The sequence below is a fragment of the Passer montanus genome, unplaced genomic scaffold (assembly GCF_014805655.1).
Source record: "Passer montanus isolate IOZ18808 unplaced genomic scaffold, ASM1480565v1 scaffold10, whole genome shotgun sequence".
NCBI classification, from domain to species: Eukaryota; Metazoa; Chordata; class Aves; order Passeriformes; family Passeridae; genus Passer; species Passer montanus.
In genome coordinates, this window is record NW_024356505.1 from 3,229,784 (window position 1) to 3,255,031 (window position 25,248).

At 36.6% G+C, this 25,248-nt stretch overlaps 1 protein-coding gene across 1 annotated transcript in view; it reads left to right on the plus strand.

Moving 5' to 3' along the window:
* OSBPL10 (oxysterol binding protein like 10) overlaps window positions 1–25,248 on the plus strand; it is a 108,760-nt gene that overhangs the window by 25,363 nt on the left and 58,149 nt on the right. The window contains 3 exon segments of the mRNA XM_039713609.1: window positions 5,700–5,881; window positions 7,619–7,698; window positions 18,073–18,264. Of these exon segments, the coding sequence (XP_039569543.1) occupies window positions 5,700–5,881; window positions 7,619–7,698; window positions 18,073–18,264 (454 nt within the window).

Genomic DNA, 25,248 nt, shown 5'->3' on the forward strand with positions numbered 1-25,248 from the left:
GTTGAAGAAGAAGGTAGTGAAATTCTTCTGTTGTGAACTGCTTCTGTTCTTGAGTTAATTTTGTATTGAAGTATGGAGTAGAGGATAGTATTTGTCACATTGTCTGGAATGATGAGTTCAGCAGTCTGAGAAGGGAAAATGCATGAATTGTTACTATTCCAGTGTGGCTGGGAGGTGATGCTGCCTGTCCAGGTCTTTTAAGTCTGAGTGAATACTGTCCTGTTTCAAATAAATATATTTTTTTAAACAATTTGCATTTTTATGGCTTAAGCAAAATAAAAAGCAGATCATAAAGCATGTATTTTGAGATTGGTTTAGGAGAAAAGATGTCTGCAGAAGACCTAAAGTGATGTTTTAGAAAGAAAAGTTCCTCTATGCATCAGTGAGTTAAGTAACTAGGGAAAAAAAGTCTCCAGAAAGGTGAAACAAAGCTAGTCTGCTCTAGAAACAACCCAGCATCCCTCTCCATCCAGAAGTACTTGCTGTGTTAGGTCATAATATAATGAAAATAATTTTGTTTTGGAAATTATGGAAAATTGGAAGAATTTTGTCTTCAGTCAGCAGAATTTGTCTGTGCTAGTGTGCAGTATTTGGACATCCATACCAATTTTAGACATAAAGCCTGGGATTAGACACAGTCCAGATATTAAGCATGGCCTCCATCATAGGTTACCTTTATGAATCCAAGGACATGATTAATACAAAGCTGTTTGCCAAAAGAGTTGAGTCCAAAAGAGTTGAGATTGTCAGAAATTGAAGATTTGACTGGGACTGTAGTTGTCCAGCTGTAAATGTCTATAAAAAACCTCTGTCACATCATGGATTCAAACTGGAATTTGTACAAAATCTGCTCCAGAAAACTGACTTAAGTGGGAAAGAAGGGTGTAAGGAATATTCAAATTACTAGGAATGCATTACACAATGGAAAGATTTAGCAATACTACACTGAAAATTTATTGGGATTACAAAGTAGTGAAAACATGGGTTCAGATAGTTGGTTTGTGAGATGCGTTCAGAAAAAGGGAAGAAAAGGAGAAACTTGTTTTTAGGTGTTTTTTCTGTTGGGAGCATAATTTTGGGTGCGTTGCAGGTTTGTATCCAAGTGACAGCTTCAAGGAGCAGTGCATCATGTTATGATGTGTAATTGAATGATGAAAAACATAGAAATGTGATTTATCTTTTATTATTTTCTTATTAAAATATTCATTTCCACTGAAGAATAGGGAAATTATTAGTTTGCCTTGAAATGGGAAAATTAAAATTCTTTAATCCAGTGAGGTGAGTAAATTACGTGGGAAATGTTTGTATCATGTGCTTCTGATAATTATGTGTGGCTTTTAAAATTAAAAAAACAATCTTTATTGCCTCAAATCTTTTATACTGATGAAATGTCAGTTTTTCTCATGGAAGACCTGTTAAGCTGCTGTTCTCTGTTGCCAAGCTCTAGTGGTAGAGCACTTTCATGTGCTGCTATGCTACCAGCATTTTATCACTCTTTAAAGCATAGTCAGTGCTTTTTCTTAAAGCCTTCTTGAATAGGGAGCTAATAATAAATTATTGTAATACTATATAATTATATGAACATGTTATATTTATTACCCTAATAAATGCTCTTATTAGTGGAAGCAAACCCAGTTTAAGTACTTTATTAGTACAGTGTTTCACCCTTCCCTTCTAAGAATTCAGAAGGCAACATGTTCCATTTCCTAGCATATCGTACTTGTTCTGCTTGACATTTTAAAATTTTTTAAAATGGCTATAAATGAATGAGTGATGAATGATGAAGGGCATGGTGAAACACAAATGTTTCATTAAGACACTTGTAGAATTTATAAGACTTAGGATTTATGCAGAGAGGGCATTTCTTTTGAAATATGGGAAGTAAAAGAGAAAGCCAGTGTCATCAGGCCGTATTGACAAACTGCTGGGTGACTTAAAACAATTCTGGTAGTGTCAGACTTCAGCTTTGCAGAGTTTGGTGAATGTTTCCTCTTGTAATTCATGTCAGTTGGTAATGGCTCTGCATTTGGTTGGAATGGCATAAGGGGAGTACCTGATGGATCTCAGCAGCTTAAGGGAAGCTGGGCCAGAGGATCAGAGAGTTTTTAGTTTCTGAATGGATTTGAATCTGAAGTGAGAAATCCATTGTGTCTTCATTTGTGAAGTAGCCTGCATTTTCTTGCCTGTAATTTTGCACGTGTATTTTAAACTGTGCTTTAGCAGTTAAAACTGCTTAAAGTATGCTTAAGTGGTGATTTTCTACCTTACCTCTAGATGGACTTCTTTAAAGACTATTAATTGAAAAAGAATGTCATTCTGGTTTTGGAATAACAGAAAAAATCAGCTGTCTTTTGGAAATGTCTTTCAATAACAGTTTCACGATTTCTCTATAGCACTGATTTTTTTGTGTGAGAAGTATGACATAACTGGGCTCTGCTACCTTCTGCCTGACTATTCTCTAAAAAGTACATTTGTTTTCATCACTAATATCTGAGATTTAATTACAGAAATGTGATGTCATGTGAGCAAGGCCAGTAGAGAAATAAGGGTGAGGTGGTGACAAGATGAATCAGCTGTAGAGAGGTTAGTGCTGTTATTTCCCTGGTAGGCAGAACAAATGACTTTTAGAAGTTAAAAGAGATCTCTGTCCTTTTGATTCAGCTGCACAGTGCTTCTAAAATGGGACACATACCCATCTTCTGCTTTATATGTGTAATGCTTTTCCATCCTCAGTTAATGAAAGACTCTGGTCTTCATTTCTTCTGTATTTTTGTGTTGGTCTGAATTGGGTCATCATTTGGTCTGTGATGCGAGAAAATGTTTTTGAAAGCTGCTCCTGTTTTTTCTATCTCTTTGTGTTCCTCCCTCCTCCACCTCCTTTGTATGAAGCCTTGCACTGCTTGATTTGACATTTAATTCCTTAGTCCTTCTCCTGGCTCATTCTATCCTTTTAGCAGTTTTCAAAGTGTGTTATCTCCCTGCTTCCTTTGTGAGGCTATAGTTGTCTGTGCAGTTTATTCTTGTCTTTTTTTCTGTGATACCACTGTGTGAAAGGTTAAGAGGGGAGTTGCACATCAAACCATAATCTTTGGAAAGGAAATGCTTGATTCTGTGTGATGTGAACGGTGTCATGGCCAAAATGCTTGTGAAAAGTTCCTGATTCTTTTGGGACAAGAAAGAAGGCAGGATACTTGAGGGTGATGTGAAGGCTTGTGAAAACTGGTTACCTTTTTCTTTCTTAAAATTACTGCTTGATTTCTAAATTGCTTGCTTTTACAGGCTTCTATGACAACATCACCAAAAAAATCTAAGGTACAAGGCCAGTGATGATGTTCTGTTTTTCTGAGACTGTACCTAAAATAGGTTGTGCTTGGCTAGAAATCCGGTTAACACTACTGCTGTAGCAGTGATAACAAGGATGTGGAAGGATGCCGTCTCTGCATTTGGGAATTTGCAGAAGTTGCTGCTGTCTGATGTCATTATGCTGGTAAAGGTATATTCTGTGCTCGAATGGCTGGTTTCCTTCCCTGGGGGAGCTTTAAGCCAATGCAAAGCCCATTTTTGTGGAGCTTACAGTCATTCTGGGAGTGCTTTGCTGGTCTAGCATGCAGAAGTTTCTGAGCTGAAGTGCTCGTAGTGTTTATGTAACTTAATAGATTCTGTTCTAATAGACTCAGAGGAACTTTTTTCTCCAAATCCTTTGGTCTTAATAGGAGAAGGAGAGACTTTTTCTTGCCTCTCTTTTCCTTTCCTTTCCTTTTTTTTTCCCCTCTTGCTGTTGTTCCTCCTTTTGTTAATTGTAGAGCTGTACTTTAGTAACCACAATGGTGATTGCCAAGGTAGTAATCGATTAAAAAATGGCCAAATAACAAAGGCTGAAATAAATTATTTGTACCTGAACAATAAAAGGACAATGAAATTATAATGAGGATGGCACAGGCTTGGAATGAACATCTCTGCATATAAAGTCTAGACTTGTTTGCTGAGCTCAGAGATGATGGGGAGAAGCATTAGCTCTAGGGTCAAACTACTGTGCAATTTTCTCAGGGGCGTGGCGTCACTTCTGTCTAGTGCTCTGCTTTTTCTCTTGAGTATGTAACAGATGTTCCCAAAATGTCTGGAAAAATGAGAATGAGCAAAATTAAAATTTACTATGAAATATGCAAGTCTGACTTTAAAAAAAAAAAAGTGTTACATATCTGCTGTTTTCCCCTGCAGTTAAGTGCATTGTTTTCTCCTACTAAGCAACCTGAAGAGAAAAAATGCTTTATAAGTGGAAGAGTAGTATTGTAAAATCATTTAGAAGTCAAACACAACAGGAGGCTTATGAACTGGTACAGTACAAGTCAGTAAGGTAATGGGAAATTTTGGCAGTTTCCTTTTAGGGCATCCTTATTTCGAACACTATTATTGCAAATGTGGTTGTCATTCAGCTTCCATTCCTCTAGTCCTTCTTTGTGTCGAAGATAACCTGCAGAGGAAAGATGAAGCGATGTGCTGCTACATGATTACAAAAGGGAGGCTTTCCATTTGTTTCTTGAGGAAAAGGATGCAGAAGTGCTTGCAAGAGATTGAGTTATGGCACAAGTGAAGGGTGTGGTGGTGCACTAGCTTCAAATTCTTTGGGACAGGATTGTTAATCTGTAACAATTGGAAGAGAATTTGATCTTTGCTCGCATGTGAAGGCAGTGGTGGTAGAGAGTTAAGCAGAACTGCAGCAAAGGAAGGGGTCCCAAGCAATATGTCTGAAACTCTGTAAATCTTAGGCGATAACAGCTGGCATCATGTCCAGGCTTATTTAGCATGAATAAAGAGAAGAGCAGACCACCACCAATAATTTCAGGCTGTGAAGATAATCCTGGAAATGGTCTGTGGTGGGAAAGGTTAGTTAGAGATATTCTGTATATGGGGATATTGTGAAAAAGCCAAGGCAAAATGCGGTAACTTGAGCAAATTTGGGATATACAAAGCTACAGAAGTCTGAATAACCACAGTTTCTGGAATGTTTTACACAAATCTACACACGTGACCTATGGTAATCTTATTTTAGAGGAACAGTAACAAATACTGTGCATTACAAATGTCCATGTTAGTGGGATTAGCAAGATTGTTAGAGATGGTTTTTTAGAAGCAGCTAAGGTGGGGGTAACCTGCATTTATGTCGTCTTTGCTCTAGTCTGTTGAGGGTTGCAGCAGACTGACCTTCATTTGAGCCAGGAAGTTGCTGTATATTCTCTATTGGTCAAGGGTTAGTGTTAAATAATTGTTCTGTGTGATAGCATAGAAGATTTCCAGAGGGAAATTAAATTTAGTATCTGTGCTGTTGTGAAGGATGGGTTTATTTGTGGAAAAAAATAAATGCTTTCAACTCCTGAGGCTGACACACCAACTTTGAAATACCTTCACTTTCATTTAGTGCACTTGGACACCCCAGTTAGTTTATTTTTTGTTTGTATGATCTTTAAGTCGTGGCTGTTGGTTTATTGTGAATGGCTTGTTTTACAAATAAAGGAATAGATCACTTACCCCTGAAAAACCAAGCCAAATAACAGTACTTTATAAAATTGTAATTACAAAAATTGCTTTAACCTCCTTTGTGTATTTATGATCTTGATTTAAGATCAATCTGTGCCCTTTGTTGGGTAATTGCATTAAAAGCTTCTATGGAAATAGTGCATGCTTGTAATTTCTTTCAACAGGTACTTTGTGCTGGACTTTGAGACGGGGATTCTGCAGTATTTTATGAATGAACAAACTAAAAACCAGAGCCCAAAGCCACGAGGAGCCTTGTCTTTAGCTGGAGCTATAATATCGCCCAGTGATGAAGTGCCACACATGTTGGTGGTCTACTCTGCAAATGGAGAGATGTACAAGTTAAGAGGTACAGTGCTGCTCACAATGCCTGGTGAATTGTTCTTCTCTTCCACTCCCACTTCTGCATTTCTTCTCTTATGTCTCATTTCTCTTTTACTTTCCTGTGCTGTCAGAAAGTAGTGGCTATACAGCTCTGTTATTACACAGTATATTTTAAAACATGGTGGAGGAGTAATCTGGAGTTAAGTACATGTGACTTTAAAATATATAGACTTTCAGGGCTGGAAGGTACTTTACAAGATGGCTTCTGTAATCTGTTACTGTGGCATTTTCATTGAATGCTGTATCTTATTTGCTTCCAAAGGAAGAAAAAGGTGCTTTCATTGCTGTCCACAGCATAACATTTGTTTTCTATGTTCTTCCCTGCCACCGTCCTGCAGATAATGTGCAGTAATGAATCTGATGATGGGTCAGAGAAGGGAAAAATGCCAGTGATAGGCTGCTGAGATACTATGTTCTTAGCAGTCTTGGAGTAATTGAATGGTCCTGTGACATAAAATTTTCCCTTCTCTTGTTCCCAACTATAAGACAAACAATACAGGGTATATAGGAGTTACTCTGGAATATTTACAAAAGAAAAAAAAAAAAAGGAAGAAAATGCAGTGTTCTGATTTTAAGGTATTTTCAGTATGGTTGATTGATCATGATGCTTCCAAATCAAACTAATTTATAAAAAATAAACTGTTATTTAAAAAAATCCAAGATACATAATGCACTGTAACAGAAGTGTTCTTAGTTTTATTCTGACCACAGTTTATCAGTTGTCCAGCAGGACTGAGCATGGAGGGGTCCCCTGTGGTACAGTGTGTTGCTTTTCATACACAGAACTGAATTCAGAAACAACCAGGGAGAATTTCTGTTTAAATGCTTTGAAAGTTGCACAGCTAAAAATCATGAGCACTTGTTGTGTCATTATGCTTTTCCAATCACTTGAAATTATCAAATGCTTACAATATGCTGCTTTTAATTTAATGATGTCTGTGAATTTGATTAAAATCAATAAACAATTTTTATGCTGAGTCAATAATCATTAAGATACTCAATAGCAGAGGAAGTAAGAGAAAATATTTACTGAAATTATCAACTCTGTGTTGCCATTCTTAATGAGGATTCCTGTAGTAGTACTTAGAGAAAAAAAGAAAAGCCTCTCTCCTAAACAGACTTACTGTATTACACAGGAGCCATCTGAGAGCAGTCAAACTCTTCAATAATTTTTAAAGCTGGTTTTTAAAGATGTTTGGGGGAAATTCCTGTGTCTTTCAGTTGCATGTGAATGACATGGGTTTAGAGAGAAATTTAGTTGAACTCCATTAAAAGAGAAGCACTTAAGTATTTGGGGAACTGGTAGCTTGTCTGGTAGCTGATTGACAACCTGAGTGCAGAACTTTTATGGATTTAAATGCTGTGGTGTGTCCTTCACAAAGACAGACAAGTAAAACAAAAGTGGATGAACAATTCTGAACAAAAATGTCTTCTTGAGGTAGGTAGTTTTGCCTTTGCTAACATGTGGAAGAGATAACTATGAAGAAGATTCATAAGCTTATTTCTTCCAACTGGCCTCTTAAGTACAGGTTTAGATGTGTAGCACTGAAAAACTGTAGTGTATTTATGTAGCATAAATTAGGATTTATACTGCATCCTAATAAATAATTAATCTTTCTACCTCTGCCCTGCTCTGTCACCTCTTGTGCAAAAGAGTATTGATTTATGTGTGATTGCTTGCATTTTCTTGTTTCTGTTCTAGCTGCTGATGCAAAGGAGAAGCAGTACTGGATAACTCAGCTTCGATCCTGTGCCAAATATCACAAGGAAAATGATTCTAAGGTAAATAATTAAGAGTGAGAAGTAACTATTATGTTTTAAGTGGAGTGGGTGAAGAACAGCATAGCCTGGATGATTGGCTGCTGTAATTAGTGGGTTCATGTTCAGAAGGTTTTGAGTAAAAGCAGCAAGTTGTCATTTGTCACTAACTGGAGCAGGATTAGTCAATAGGGCGATCCTAATAAATAAACATTTTCCTGTTTATGACAAATTAGTGAAGTGCATAGTTAATTGAGTGGCTGAATCAACCATTTATTAATAAATACTGTATGATGTCCTGATTAGTATTTAAAAGTTAACTAATACAGTTTTATTTAATTTTATGCAACTTAGTGACTTTTATTATAGGAAGCTTCAGATAGATGTTAGCAGTAGTCAGTCTTCATCTTATTTACTAAATTGGAAAGAGCTCATCATATGAAGAGTTATGTTATTTACTTCTGTTTGGAACTAATTGTCCACAATTTTTGCCCTCAAACAGCTAAATATTTTGTGCAGGTAAAAAAACCAACTGTATAGACTTGAAAGATAGCAAAATAATAGGTTGAGGCTGTCTCCAACTTCCAAGTAAAATTGTATGGAGTATGGTACAAATAAAACCCTTTTTGAAGGAGAATTAAGTAGCTGGAATATTTCAGTACTTTTAAAATTCTTACACATTGGAATTCAATATAGTTTTTATATGGATGTGCCCCAGTACTACTCAGAAAGGTGTAACTCTGCTTGATCAGGGTACTCTTACAGTTGCTGTTGATTTGCAGCTCCTGTGCCAAATAACAATGCCAACTTTTTATACTCAATTTCCAGCAAGGAATTATTCCTCAGTATGTTTTCTGGTTACTTTTTAAATGCATTTAGATGTTTAGCATCTATAATTTTACTGTGTTGTGGTGGTAAAACTGCTGTTCAGTATATATGATATTGGAGATTTGTGCAATGGCATATTGCTTCTTAACTTCTACAGTCTTATTAATTTTCATTATATTTCTTAATACTGGTTTTATTTTTGTTCTTTTCCCACTTGTGATAAATTATTATATTTTAATAGCAAAATCTCATTTAGAATAGCAGTAATTTAGTTGAAGCTGATCTTTGTGGAGATGAAGGTGGGATCATATTTCCTCTTTAGGTAAAAACTGTTACACTTAGTAGTAATTTCTGTTCACACTATCTTTCCCTGTTGAGCTCCTTCAACATGAGTAATATCTGCATATTTAGTTCTGAATTAATTTGTGTGTCAAGAGAAAAATCTTGGTGTTACAACAGTGATAGTAAACAGCAATTAGTAGAGGTCCAATGAAAGCAAGCAAATTTTAGAAATTATCAGGAAAAAGAAGGTCTAGTACTTGGATTGCTCTAACTTGTCAAATACTTGTAATGAATACTTTTATCAGTCCCCTTCCATTTATGAAATGAAAAACTGGAGTGGGGATAATGAAGTACTTTTCATCATATTTGTTCTTCTTCTGTACAGGATGAACTCTGTGTGATGAAATTTGACTTCATTGTAGTTTTTTTTCTGATGATGAGAGTGGAAAGGGTAAATAAGTATAGTAAGTGCTCTGCAGTGGCTGAATAGGAAGTATTTGCTTAACTGTTAATAATAATATTGGTATGGGGAGCCTCAAAGAAAAGGAGTTGAAAACAGGCAAAACAAAAAGTGAAAAAAAAACCCACCAAAAGGACATGAAGAGAAAGTGGAGAATATTTTGGGATGCTTTGGATGCCAAAAGTGTTTAGAGGATTGAAAAGTATTTGAAAAGCAAAATTTTATTAGAAAGTCTTGACTAAATGAGTGGGAGGTAGTAAATACAAAGATAGTTTCTGACACAGAAGATCTAAGGCACAACTTTGGGAAAGCTTTAGAATGAGGAGCATCTCACTGAACTACTTGTATCCTTGCATAGTGATCAACAATGCTGTGGTTTGTTCCCTGTTCCTATGCCCATTGTGCAAGAAAATAAAAGTATTTCCTTAACTGAGGAGTGGTGGACATATGTAGCAGAGGAACTAAAGGAAAGAGTATTTCAGGTAGTAGGAAGAGGGTTCTTGCATTTTTCTTTAAGACTGGTGAGTTACAGAAATTTGGCATAGGAAGTTGGAGTATAGATGTATTTTGGAATAGATATGTTTTAATTATCTTGAATCTGCTGAGTATAAAGCAGAAATGCTGAAGAAAAGTATGTTTCTTAGTTCTATGTTACATATCAGGCTAGGTCACTTTTCACTTGAAATCTTTGTTACTGAAGCACTTTAAGTTCTCTGCTTTTGTAAGCCACAGAGCAAATGGAGAATATCTATCTTCTGTATTTTTAAACTTAACAGTGCAGAAAATAAAATGTTCAGAATTTGTGCTTCAGATGACACCACTGATGACTCTGCCTCTTATTCAAGAAGTGAACTGTACTTGAAGCAATTTTGTGCTTACCTGTTCCTAGAAACTTTTCTTGTGACAAGATTTATCTCTTGTTTTTAATATGCTTTTTTTCCTTTTCCCCCTCCTGTCTTCTCAGTATTAGAGTATTAACTGAGAAGAATATTTTACCTGGCTTTAGCATTGCATATATTGTGAACTTGAATTTCATCTACAAGTAAGATTTTAAATTTCTTGCTGCTTTTCTTTATAAAAGGAAGGGATCAAAAGCTTGAGTGCTACAATAATTAGCCTTTGGAGATCATATATCATTTGCAAGGTAGCAATTCTTGACAGAAATTCCAGGAACTAAAAAAAAAAAAGGCTTTATTTTTTTTTTCCCTTCTTTTTCTGAGTTTCTTACTTTATATTCACTGCCTAGTAGGAGATAAGAGGAGCAAGAACTGCTTCATTTCATTGTGATGTTTTTTTCCTTTCTCTTGTAGATGATGGTACATGATACTAAATTATTATTAGCATGGGAGTGAAAACATGATCTTTAAAATGTTTTAAATTTACATAAAATAGCATTCTGCTACTTTTAGCCACCTTACTGTTTCAGCTTAGGGTTTTACATAGAAAGGTCTGTAATGACACAGAGATGGCTATATGTTTGACTTAATTTTGCATAATCAAGGACTTCACAAAAATCTGTATTTTTGGGTTTTGTTAAAATAGCTCTATCATTGATAGGACTGTCATGATGTGATTTGTTATTCTGCTGTCAGCAAGGTTGGATCTCTTTATTCCTCCCTCTTTGTATACTTCATATTCTGTAGTAAGTGGAAACTGCCAGTTATCTGTCTCTCATCATGCTGTTATGAACAGGCAGATACTCATGTGTTCTGAGCTTCTGAACAGAATCCAAGCTCTGTCTCTGCTGGGAGCAGCATCTGGAAAGTTGGAGTCTGAGTATTTGCTCCCAGCTCCTTCTGCCGCTTAAATTCACCTTTTTCTTAGGAATACTGAGATGCAGAAATTTCTAGCTGTTCTTAGGAGTCATACACTTGAATGAGGTATAATGGGAAGTGAAAAATATGCAGTGAGTGGTGTATTTTATGTTATGCAAGTGCGATACAGTTTAAATGTGAAAAAACCAATAATGGGATAACCAGGCAAGCAGTGGGAGGGTTCCCAAGAATACCAGCAAAGTAACTTAGCGACAGGTTATTCATACTGGAGAGAGAACACATTTTCAAAATCTTGAATAGGTATTATTGGAAGGGAATGTGTAGAAAAACATGGTAATTTGGAAGATGTTTTTCAAAGCTGAAGCTGTGTCACTGTTTCTGTGAAATACTCAGAGAAGAGCATTCCTTCTTGCTGCACTGGATCTAGATCAGCATTAGTTTCCTTTCTTTTTCTCAGCTATTGCCTGCTTCAAAATGCTACTGAATAACTTGCTGTCATGATTGTTTTTAAAGCTTCAGCTGGGGATTGGAGCCGTGGAGGAAATTAAATAGAGAAGTGATTGAAAAAAGAAAAAAAAGGTTGTATACTAAACACTAAATTTAGTTGCGTGCTGATGAACGGTCCAAAGGTGAGCGGTACAGGTAATGAGTGGATGTAACACAAGCTAAGTCTCTGACTTTGTTTTAATTAAATTTTACATGGTAATGATAAAAAAAAGCAGTAAAAGAAAAGCGTTCACTGGCAAATAATTCCCATGCTGTCACATAGTCTTAATGTTCTTGGTATTCCCATACAAGTCTCATTTCACTTAATTACAGATTGTTCAACCTCCATAAGTGCCAAATCAACTGTATTGGATGAAATCTTCTATGTCTGGATAGGATTGCTGATTCTTTTAGACTATTCCAAGTGCATATTTTGTACAAGCTTTAATTAAAACATTAATCAAATTTGCATTCACTGATATAAAGTGCTTTCAAGAGGAGTAGGCTTATGTGTAATTTTTCTGGTAACTTCCAAGAATAATTTTGTATCCAGAAATTGTCATAAGGTTTTTAGTTCTTCTGTTTCATCCTCCTTTTTTCTTGACTGTTTAATCATGGCGGCTGTAAAAGCACTACTGGAAACAAACACAGGTTTTTAAACCAGCTCTTAACACCAGTGTGTGGATTGGTTGCTGGATTTGCATATAGCCCTTGTATATCTCAGTGTGTCTGTATCAGGAATGTGACAGGGAACAAAACCTTTATCTTGTGAAGTCACTTCTGTGCTCAGATGGTAACTTTCTGCTTAGGTCTGTGTTAGATTAAGGAGACAGACTCTGTTGTTTTGGCTTTTGGGTTTTGAGCTGCACAGTGAGCTGGCTGCTTAAAATTGGATGGTGTGGATTGATCTTTAAGCTGAACTCATTTGCTGGTTCCTTGCAGCTGTAAATTGCAATCCAATTCCCTTCCTTCTGCTGCCACCTTTTGTGTGGGTTTTGTCATGTTTCCAGTTCTGTATTAACCTGGGCATCAAAAGTAGATAAAATGGCATCCTATTAAAAAGAGCTTAGCTCTCTGACCAACTCTCTGAGGAATGTGTGCCTCTGTCTCTGATTCTCTGTTGGCTTATCTCCCTGGAGTAATGGTGGGGGGAAAAAAGTCCAAACCTGCCTCTGTCAAGTGTCAACTGCAGTAGCAGTTTGGCTGTAATGTGAAACAGCACCTGCAGTAATGCCTCAAGTGTAACATTTCTATTAAATCATTATGAGGCAGAGGTGTAATATTCTCCACAGCTGGAAGAATGACTGTTATAGATCTTTGGTTTTATCAGGTTTGTTTTTGCTTTAGTAATGAATGGCCACAGAGATATCTTTACGTATTTTTAAGCGAATTAGGCTGGGTATTTTTAACATCTGCATGATAACTTTTCATAAAGCCAAATTGGTGAAAATTTCAAGTCTTTTTCAGTGTTGTTTTGGTTCTTCTGTGCATGTTAAATTGCTTTGCCTTTTGAGCTTCAAGTGTTTCCTCTTGTTGGTATGCTTGTGTGCTTCCTCTTCTCATCTCTGACCTATGGAAGTCAACTAAAGCATGGCACTTCTAATTACAATATGCACTGAAATCCTTACAGTAGTGAGGCTGATAGGGAAGCACTGCTTGGCTGTTAGTTGTGTGTTTGACATCTTTTTTCCTCCCTTTGGAAGCCTCATGAAAATAAGAGTTGTTCACTGCTTCTAAAATCTTTCTACAGAAATGGAAGAAAATCAATTTAGGATTGAACATGCTCCAGTGGTTCTTGATGAAGAAAAGATTTTATGATAGAGTGATTATCATAGTCTCTTGCTTAAAAAAAAGACACATATTACCTTACTGAAGATGATGAAGCACTATGATATTCTATCAGAAAAGTTAGTACTATAGAGTGGTTCTTGACAGAAATGTGCAAAACATCATAAGCTGGTCCCTGTACAGTGCTGAAGTTTGGATATTATGTAGATTCTGTCATTTGCATTTTAATATTTGTGAATGATTATAATGTAAATGAAGCAGAACTGTGTCTAGGTTTATCTTTTATCGGTGTTTGTTTACTTAGGATGCATTGGAAAAGAAGTAGATGGGAATTAAAACACTGAATGGTGGTGTTTCAAAATTGTAATTACTTTCTGATAGCGTGTGACTTCCCATAAGTCAAGCTGCATGCAGGGATAGGTTTTCTGTGCTGTATATGTGCAGAGGAGTAAAGGAGTGTCATTTTGGTAATTATTATTCAGAGAAAAACATCTGTGGCACAGTGCCTGTGAAAATGATGATTATCAACCATAAGCAGATATGACAATTCACTTCAGAAATTATTTTATTGATCTCTGGAAAATTGCATTTACTTTCCAAAATAAACAAAATTGTTTGCTTCTGGTAAATGGTGAAAAACACTTCAGCTTCTTTGTGAACAGGAAGGGCAATCTCCTGGGAGAATGAGTCATGAAAACATTAGTATAGTTTGAACTTACTGTTCTGCAATTCCATTATTTTAATTGTTAGGATTTTTGATATCCAAATGGAAGCATTCATTATACTGCTTTTTTATCTTGGGGATGGACAGGCTATTAAAATAAAAATCTTAAACCAAATCTGTTTTAGCTAAACATACTTTAGCTAGCTTTAGGTCATAAAACCCATATGAATGCAAGTTGCAAATTAATCTTTTATTAGCTTCTTTATTATTCTTTTATTGGTTTCATTTTGTTAGCAGGTGAAGTGTTGGTGCAATGGTAAGGTGTGTAGCCTCAGGAAAGAAAATATGCAGTCCTTTTGGGATGCTTCAGCTTGTGGATTTCTTGGCTCATTATTGGCACTGTGCATTACTAATGTTGAAGAGCTTACATTTTCCTTTCATCAGACTTTTCACTCTCTTTTTATTTATTTAGTTGTGAGCCAGAAAGCAGCAAGACCAAAGAAAATGAGATATGATAATAATTAGAGGGTCAGATCAGTCACAGGAGCAGTGCTGGGGGAAGAGCGGGGGATTAGGCATAAAGGCCCATCAGTTACTGTCATTGCTTTGATTTCCTGTGAGAGTGACTTTAATGGCTGTTGTAGTATCATTTTTAATTAGAGTGCTTTTGGCAGTGGAAAACTTCACATAGGTTTTCACGTTTTAACAGAAATGGAAAATTTGGATTTTTGCACAGCTGTGTGTCAGTGCAAAAAGAATGCTTGTCATTCCCAGTGTTGAATCTCAAGAAATTCTGCAAAAGAGGAGTCAAGTATTTGGCTGGGACATAGGTGTTGACAATGTGCTGTAAAATTCAAAAGTGCCTAAGGGGCTGAGTGTGCAGTTCCTGGAGAGTCCTCTTCTGGCAGTGACAGGAAGAAGCTGTCAGAAGGAATTGGATGCTTCCCCCATTTTCTTGGATGCAGCAGGCACAGTAGTCTGCTGCTGTTCTCTGTGACAGTGGAGGAGGGGTATCCAACTTGAAAAGGTTTTGAGTGGTTCCAAAAACTGCCATTCATATGCATACTGGCTGTGACTGATTTTGCAAGTTTTAAGTTGCATATTTTCAAGTTTGTCACAGGGCCTTGCCTAGAGACTGCTTCCTGGGTAGCTGGAGGTCCTGGTGCTGAGCTCATTTGAAGTTTGTGTGTTACAGATGCCCTCTAAAGAATAATACCAAATTTAGGTGCTGTAGTATTTGTGTTGTTGGCTGGTGGAATTTTCTGGCATGTTGTTTGGAAATGTTGGGTCACTACAGATGGATGAAGGATGTAAAGAGGCAAAAAAACAGAGGTGAGGAGACCTTGCTTACAGACCTGTAGGACCAATATATTTAGCTCTGATACTTTGCACAGACCATGTGTGTGCAAATTCCAGATTGCCCAGTCTCTCTGACTGGATGAGCTCTATAGGACTGGTGACTCTTCTTGCTGCAAGGGGAAGCAGAGGGCTCTGGGAGACTCACTGGCAGAAGTGGTCTCTCCCTGGAGAGCACAAAGCTCCATGCCTTGCCCTACAACAGAGCTCAGTGTCAGGCACACCAGGCAGTGGATCCATGGGCAGCCCTTGCCAGGCTGTGTGCTTGTGTGTGTAGAGACTGGGGTTTACCTCATGTCCCTGTAACAGAGCAGTCTTTTTGAGCACCAACCACTACTGAAACTAGAGATGGGCTGTTTTTTCTGATTTTCTCTCCTACTCCACTGTTCCCCAAACTCCATGCCCTGAACGACTGTTCACCAGAAATTGCTGTGAGCTGCTACGTACCTTGGCAAAACTGAGGAAAAGCCATCTTAAATGCACTGTGGTCCCACAGTCTGAACCAGTGCATGGATTTTTCCATATACGTTTTGTGTTAGCTTTTGTTACGTGCAGATCTATAGCTCTCCCTCAAGAAAATCAAAACATAGTAAAACTTTACCTCTCACAGAATATTGTTGTTTTTTTTTTAAGTGAACTAATAGGAAAACTCAGTTTTACACGGCTGCTGTTAGTCTGAACAGCAGACAAACTGTTTATTTGATCTGTTAGGATCTGTTTAGCTATATGAAAGTAGCAGCTATGTATTTTTGTTACTGTGATAGTATGATAATAAAATGTCAGTGAATCTCAAAAGATTTCACTCTAAAACAAAATAAACTTTTATTAACCTAAAAGAGAAGTTGATTTTTTCAATTAAAAACATAAAATTATCTTGTTCTACCTCTACACCCTAAATTTAGTTTAAATGGTATTCTGATACTAGTCAGTTTGAAGAACAAACAATAGTGAAGTATATTCCACTCACATACTCAGAACACCCTTTTTCTGTGGAATATATGTTTGAAAAATGAAATTCAGTTTTCCTCATCCCCTTCTTTCTCCCAAATACGTTTTTCTCTGGCTCTTATTTTAATTGTAGTTATGTCTAAGCTCTTCCAAATGGAAGATGAATTATAAATCTGGCAACCTTCTGTGCCCTTCTGACAAATTACACCTCGTGCTGCTTTTTTGCCTTAGAGTCAAATCCAGTTTTAATGCAATTGTGATTTATCAGCCAGGGTGGATAATTTTTTTAAAAGATGCTTATTATTGTAATCTTATTGGCCATGGTAGCAAAGAATATATTCATTTCAAGAACAGTCAGACCATCATTCTTGGAAGCATTTGTAAATGTTAAATCTAGACCAATGGAATAATAATTATTTCTATGAGATTAGTAGCTCTTTGCACACTGGCAATGTGATAACCCATTTTTTAAACCTTCAAAAAGTGTAAAGTCTAGTTTTGTGTGGCAGTGGCAAAGGGATTGTGTTACTGGTTTCACTCCTCCTCCTCGGCAGTGCCGGATAATCTGCCTTGTCCTTTACAGTCGGTCTGGTGGTAACATGAGGCCTGACTTCAATTGCAGTGCTAGTTGGAACCTGTTCACCTTGGTTTGAAGATTGCCACAGAATTGCAAAAAGTGACATGGAAGGTATAAGAAGAGAGATTATACCCAAGGAATATTTTTGTGTAGGAATACTTTCGTGTAGCATGCTCAAGAGAAGGACCTCGTGTTGATGGTGACTGTCTTAGCAGTGTTGTAGGTTGCCATTGTTATTTGTGCAGGTTTTGAAGGAGTTTTAGTCATGGGGCTGTGTATTTTCTTCACTGTCTTAAAGTGCTACTTAATGTTACTCTCTGAATTGGTTCATGTTTCATGAGGTAGAAGTTCCTCTGTTTCAGTTTTAACCTTACAGATGCAATCAACAGTTCAAATAGAAGGGAAAAACTTTTTTATATTACACTTTTATATATCATGTCCCATGGTGATCTGGTGCCCATCTGAGCTTGATTGAGAACTGGTGTCCTACAGACCTCCAGGATAACTTGTGTTTGAGGTCTGCAGAGAGCAAACTGAGATAGCAACACTGACAGATGGTTAGATAAAAACCAAATATCCTGACTGATTTTATAGGTTGTCTATTAAAAGTATTCATACTGCAGATACCATTGGAGATTTATTTCTGGCCTTTTTTGCATATTGGGTTTATCCCAAGCGTACTCCAAAACACATTGATTTGTTGAAGACAAGTTTTGTTTCAAATGTTGATATTTAATTGGTGTGTGGGTTGGTCTTGCCAAAATTCAGCCTCCTCTGATGTTGAGAACAATACTACACTGTTTCAGAAGTTCATCAAATGAAACCTTTAAGATTTTTTTCTTCCTTGCTGTTCGCACCAGTTTGGTGAATTGTAGGTCAGTGGTTTAATGAAAAATACTTGTATTGGCATTGTTGTTATTCTGTTTGCAAAATCTTTCCTAGACTTTCCTAAAAAGTAGGATTGTAAGAACTAAGCAGCATATTAATTTTTATGTAAGAATTTCTGAAGATATTTGCAAACACCAATTACAGGCATGCCAAGAAACAAAGGCAATAGCTCAAATGTTTCCAAGAACATCTCCTGAGCCATGCGTATCGTTTGGAAGGAATAAATCAGTTATACCTCCATATTTAGGTTTGTGAGAAAAGTAGAACAATACAAATGTACTGTCTGAATTGTAAATTTTTGCTTGTGTAAAGGTTGCTAATTTCACAATCCTATTGCTTGTTCTAGAGCATCTCATCCTCACGAAGTAGAAGCTCATCTTTGCTGCCGCCTGGCACAGCTAATTCTGCATCTCCCAGTGGCCAGAAATACACGAATCCAAGTGGGCCAACTGTTGTCACCATCACACATCACAAATCACCTGCAGCTGCTCGAAGAGCGAAGAGCCAGAGATCTGGTCAGCTCCATGAAGTCCGAGAGGTAAGAGAGAAACATCTGCTGTTTTGCTGCAACTTGGAAGTGCTTATTTTGCTTCACAATAAGCAATTGAGTCTGACAAGTTAACGATTCTCTTTGTTTCTGACTTTATGATGGCTTTGTTTCGATCCCCTTGCTGAGCAAGAGGTGGGATTTAGTTCTGGTTCAGCTTCAGGTCAGGTGTATACAGATTTTTTTATGCTGATGTTAAAATTGGTGCGTGAAAGTGAAGTAGATAGCCAACAGCTCCTGGAATTTGCAGTGGTGCTGCAGTACTGGAGGAAAATCTCTTTGAAGCTGCATGCAGCAATACCTTTCAGATTGGAAAATGGGCCCTGAAGCATTTAAATATAGCTAGAAAAAAACTACTTGAATAAGTCTGATGAATGTGTGAATGAAGGCGTAGCTCCCCACACTCAGCAGTTTATTGCTATCCTTCTGTAGTTTTAACTTTGTGTCAAGTTTATATTGCTGGCATTGCAGAAGAAAAATGGTTCATCTATATCAAATGCATGAAAACCAGAGAAAAAAGCTTGTTTCTTTTAAAGTCTCTTTGTACCAGTGTTTAAGAAATTTAACTCATACTGACTTAACTCTGTCTTTCAACAACAAAAATAGTACAGACTTTTAAGCTTAAATAGTATGGCAGATTTTCACAGAACACTGTTTAATCTTTCATCTCTTACTCCTTTTTGCTTTGTCTTTCATGTTAAGAATTTGAATAAATTCTTGGGATGTGCTCTGAATGAAGGCTTAAATTGTACATCCTGAGAAGGAATGCTTGTTTTTCTTCTAGTAAACATTAGAAATTAAGAACTGGCTGTCTGAATGTCACCCACATTTTCTTTACATTAGAGAAAACATACATCTGTCTATTTTTTATAAAAATATCCTGTCTTTGTCTACCAGTCATCTCCCCCAGGTTGCTCCTAGCATGCTAAATGTATTTGCTCTCATAGGTTGAATTCAGAGTGTGCCTCAAACCTATTAACAAAGTCAACAGTGGGAGTGGTTGCAATTTTGTCAAATGAAGCTGAGTAAAGTTGAAAGCTATTTGAAAAAGACTATTAATGTATGTGCTGATAATAATAAGTTGGGAAGAGAAAAAGCCATCAGTTGCAAAGAATACACCTGGAAGAAGTAAATACTAACCTATAGTAAAACAATGGGTAAGGGGTCAGGTGTTATCCCTGCAGAAAAGGCCAGTGAATTGCTGACTCACTTGTTTGCGGTGCATTGCAATGTGATGTCATTCCAAAAATGGAAACTGTTAGAGGACTTCAGTCTGTAATGATGGAAGGTAATTATTTTGTTTTGCTTGATGTGAATGGTACTTCAGCTTCAGCACCAGTTCTTTTTAGAGGGCTGCAATAACAACGATGAAAAAAAACCCTCAGACATTGAAGATAGAGTAATGACTGGAAGAAATGAGTGCTTTTCAGGGAGAGAAGATGGTACTAAGATGAATGATGCATAAGCAAATTTCATAAGACAATGTGTGAAATTTACATTTTTATGTGTTGGATATTTTGAGTGTGTGTGCTGCTTCCTAAAGAACAGCATCACAGTGGAGAAATCGGATCTTCTGCTTTCTTTTCCAGTCTTGTGTAAAAAGTTACATGCTTAACTGATGTTGTTTCCATATTGTAAAAGGGTATGTCTGTTTTTTCCAGATTAACAAAGGAGATTTTATTTTAACAGTATTCTCTGTGCGCTTCCTTATCCCCCATTTTCCAGAGTGAATGAAATAGACTTGGGTATATGATACCTGTGTTTTCAGGAAATGGCTGTTCCATGTATGAGTCCAGCAGTGATCCACCCTCCCTTGTGAAATTTATCAATGAAGAGATATGTCTGGAGCCCCTCACAAAACTGCGCTTAAATCTGTTCTAGTCCTGTTTTTTACTCTGAAACAATGAAAAATAGGAGCTAGAAGTACAGTGAGAGAGAGAGTTAATCCTTTCCTCAATACCCAAATCTTTGCTTTTTATTTGAAATTTGTTTGGTATGATCCGGATGCAGGGAAGAGACTGCAAAAGGATTATAGATCAATGTTACTGTTCCCCTGATTGAACAATGCCATTGAAGCTTTGATATGCAAATTAGTTTTTAAAAATTGTACTATAAATAGGATTACATTAGCTAATTTTGCACCTTGTAAATACAGTAGTTTAGTCAATGCAAAAAGTTGATCTGCTTCTGGAAAATGAGGGGAAGCATGTATGTTTTAAATTTCCCAACAATGTTATGATATGGTAGTGCTGCTGTGTTATATATGAGATCTTTGAAAAAAGATAATGCTGCAAAAAGGGGCATCCTTCACTTGGCACGTGTGGTGTTTGCTAGCTGGGACAATGTTCCTGAAAAGTGTTGAAGTTGAAATTGCTTCTCAATTCTGAACTTTTTGATCTGGCCATATTATTTGGAAAAAAGTGAGGTGTACCTCCACGTTGCAAATAGGGCAGAATATACTCTTGCATTATATTTTATATAATGCAAGATGTTCTGTAATACTTGATTGTTCTTTCCCTCCTCTTTTCACTTCATAATAAGAATAAGCAAAACAGTAAGAATAAACAACAACGTTTCTTTCTGTGGTTTGTTCTGGTTGATTTAGTTTGATTTTTAGTAGGCTAGAGAATTTTAGCATGAAACTAATTGTAGCAAAGAGGTCTGTTTAGCACCAAACCGATAAACAAAATCATATAAATGTAGTATATACAACTGTCTAGGTCTGCAAAATGACACATGTAATAAGTGTTTCCATTGTGAAATTGGAATTTCACCTATTTTCCAAAATTTGTTAAGTTAAAATTGAGTATAATATGAAGCTTTTGACTGCTAAAAAACCCCCTATGTTTTAATACTTGCCCTACTTTTATATTGTGTTGAATTGTAAAGGAGCTCAGGAGCATTACTTTTCATCATAATGTAATTTTTTATTCTGTTTAATATCTCTTAAATCAGATTTTTGCTTATATTAACTTGGTGTTAATAGTGCAGTCCACACTGATTTATAGAATGTTATATCAAAACTAAAATTAACCATACATTAACTTGTGAGAAATTATCTGCATTGTGTTGCACTTCATGCAGAATTATTAGAGATCCTACCTCTTTATTTGGACCATAACTTAGCATTAAAGCGCTACTTTGAGCTAATTTTTTAGTAAGTTATTTTATGGCAAACTAAGTCTCTGTGGTCTTGAAATTTAATTGTGTTTTTAAAACTGTGCATATTATTATCCTGTTAGAAATTTACGATTAAGAGTTATGCTTTCAGATTTCTTTACTGTAAGTAAAGAAGAGTAATCAACTGGAAGGTTAAGCCAAGTGGCCACATCACACTTCATATTAAATTTTACCTGTCACTGAACTAAATAATAGTGACCAAATGGTCAGAATGGTGTTTATTTTGGCTGAGAGTGTCTGACTCTTGTACAACCTCTGCCAGTGTTACAAATGTTGTTGAAGAGCCAAGTGTGTGAAGATTTTGTAGTAATTGATATTATTTACGGACATTTAGAGAAATAAAACTAAAAGAAGTCCAGATAAATATTTCTTCCCACAATTTAAAAAACAGTCAGTGAAGGATTTTCTGATCAGTTTGAAATGTATTTGTTACAACTTTTGATATCCTGACTAGTCATCAGCATGGGTTTCTGAACATTTGGTGCAGGGAGATCCAGATTTCACAGGCCTACCAGTGTAACATCTCTTTTGTGTGCCAGTTGGCAGTCCTAGAACTTGGAAAGGACTGCTTTTTGATAAGATGACAGTCCTAATGCTTCTTGCATATCCTTTTCCATATATAAACAGTTACTATTTGTTTCCTGCAGGAATGATGCAGCTAAGTGATAGTTTTTTGCTTCCTTCCTTACAATTATGGGGAAATCTAGGACTCGCACCTAGGGCTTCATGGAGTGAGGTTTAACATCAATTTTGTGAGGGAACAATTTTATGTGGTTACTGGAACAAAAAGATGATTCTTAAACACTTTTGAGGATTTTTCGAATGAGAAATTAATGTCTTCAGGTCACTGTAATATTTGGATAGCAAAGTTAGGAACTGTGACTCGCTGCTGTTAGCAAAAAAGGATGCTGTTGTGTGTTGTGTCACAGAATTATAGTGCTACACAGGCAGCATTGTAGGTGACAAAGGAGATGCAGCACTTCAACCACTTGGGGAAGCATTAAGACTTGCAGGATTTTTTCAGGTGTGAACTTTATGTGAAAATGTACACTAAGCTGTGTGTTGATGTTAAAGCTTTGTAGTAAATGCTTAAGCTGATAGTGGGGGAAATCTTGATGGTTTTTGATCTATGCCAGATTTTACTTTGCAGCTTTAAAAAAGTCAGGTTTTACTTTTTCTTTCAATTTTTTTTCTTCTTTTTTTTTTTCTCTGAAAGCATGTACTTGGGAGGGTCAATGGATAAGGAAGTGAGTCCTAGCAAAAAGAATGCTGTAACTCTAGATATTTGGCATAATGTTGGGGTTCTGTGGGGTTGTGCAATATGAGCGCATGGAAAACAAAAATGGATTCAGCTCCTTGAACAGGACATCATGCTTAGACAGTGTGAAGTATGCACAAAGAAGATTTTAAAAATCCTCTTAACAATTTAAGTGTTTTTGAACACGTGTGCCTAATTTTGTGTAAAATAACTTTGTATAAGTGGGGAGAAATGCTGTATATTTTAGATCATTGCTTTCACTGGCAGTTCTCACTGTAATTTTGGAGTGCAGGAAGATGAGAGTTAGCTTTGTAACAAAGATGACCTTTAGGTCTGCATGAGTAATAAATCAAATATTTGCTTTTAGGAGATGAAAACGATCTCATATTCACCTAAGGTATGGAGGTGGGATGGGCTGCTGAACTGTGTTAACTTCAGTCTTTCTGACCCTGTAATGTGGGTGCTTTATTGGGGGAGACCTGATAATTGTGCACTTCAGCTACAGCAGCACTGCTCACCTCTGTGTTGCTGTGCCTTTGCTAGTCAGACATAAAACTAGTTACCTAAAACCATGTCCATTTTTCTTTTGAAATGTGTTTTGGTATAAAAAGGTACTTTGTGGCAGTTTGTTGTTGATTCTTTTAACTATTATTCTTGCATTCAAAACCAGTACTCTAGACAAATTTCTCAGTTGCACTGACCGGGGCATTTCATCACTCATAGATACTGTAGAAAGTGTTTATACTGTTGTAGTTTTGAAACTCAAGTGTCCTGTATTCTGTTCATTTTAGGAAATAATACGGTGGTACAGTGAGTGGCAATTTTGGAAAAGGAAGGGAGAGAACACAGAGGAGTAGCCTTTGTTAGTTACAGCTCTCCAGTTTTTCCTGAACTTGTATTTAAAATATTCTCCTCCAACTCCTCACTATACATAAGAAAATCATAAAGGCTCATCCTATTGATCATCTCCTATCAAGTACATAATAATATTAACAAGATAAGTAGTCTTTAACTATAGATGGATGCTAATCAGAAAATGAGATGTTACTGAAGAGGTTACATCCTCATAACACTGCATCTATACTTTATATGGATTGTATGTATTACACTTCCATTTGTCTGCAAACTCACTCTCAGAAAATGTTCACTTTAATTATCTGGGTGGGAAAAACAGAAGAATGTCTCCACTCTGAACAGGTAATGTAAAAGTGCTTGAAAAAGAACTCAAAACCAGCTGTTTCTCAGAAAGCAATGGATACTTCTTGGCTTGAAGAAAATTGAAGCAGAAGAAAAGACAGCAGAAAACCTTTGTGTCAATTTTGTGTCCATTGAAGTCAGTACAAAGTGTATGAGACTTTAAGTCTTAGTTCAGTAAATTCATATTTATTTGGCACAGAACTTGGTAGTGTGTAAGTTATACTACAGCTACTGCTGTTTAACTGTGCTTAGACACACTTTTTGAATTGAGAAGTGTTGTAATACAAATTTGTGTTACAGGTACATTTAACAGCTCATTTGCAGCTGAGCTTATTGATACCAAAAGGGATGCTCCAGCTGGGTTTTAACAGGAGCCATTATGATTTGTTTAGAGGCATTATAACAGTATAAACCAGTTTCAAACCTAACATGAGGTCTAAAAGGGGCAGCTGCAGGTGTTACTCTGCACTTTCTTCTGAATTGGTGTTGGCCGCTGTTTTAGAAACCTGCTGTACTTGAACAGTGTGAAAATACCAGTGTGAGCATGCATAAATATTCTTCTGGCCCTACAGCAATGTTATTGTGATTGCCTGCCCTTTGGCTCCTCAGAGAGAAAAGCAGAATTGAGAGCACGTAGAACAGATGCAGTTATTTGGTGCCTTCTGTGGCAGTTTCTTTGGAAGCCGTTTGTCTTGTCTGGAGACATCTCTTCTATCTCAGGTTAGTCCTGCCAAGATCAATAGAAACATGTTTCCTAGGGGAGTAAATGGAATGCTTAAATCTCTGACAGTGTCAGTCTGGTACCTCCCAGAGTAGTAAATGTACATGTGCTTGTAAAAATTATTCAGTAAGTAGCATTAACTGTCTCACTTTGGAGATTAGGAGATGGAAATTACTCTAATACTATAAACTAACTCTTACCATTACATAAACATGACCGGAATACTTCTCTGATCTCTGAACCTTTGCTTTGTGTTTGCAATATGTTTGAGGTCACTAAGAGTGCATATAAGTAGCATCTTCCTAAACTATACTTTGTTCTGTGCATTTGATTTTGTATTCTTGTGAAGCTTGAGTCATTCTGGGTTCCAGATACCCAGGCAGGGAGAATTAAGGTTGCTATGGGAATCGTAGAGCAAATGTTCTACTAAAATTACACTGTTTGTCCATATGGGTTATGTCAAGAATGAACCTGGCTCATTATTTTTGATATTTTCTTCTACCAGCCCCCCCTTGAAACCTGAAAAATATGAGTTATAGAAACATGGCTTCTTTTAATAATTTTTTTCAGCCTGTAGTTTAGCAGTAATTGAGCATGTGCAAAGATGATAATTTTCCGT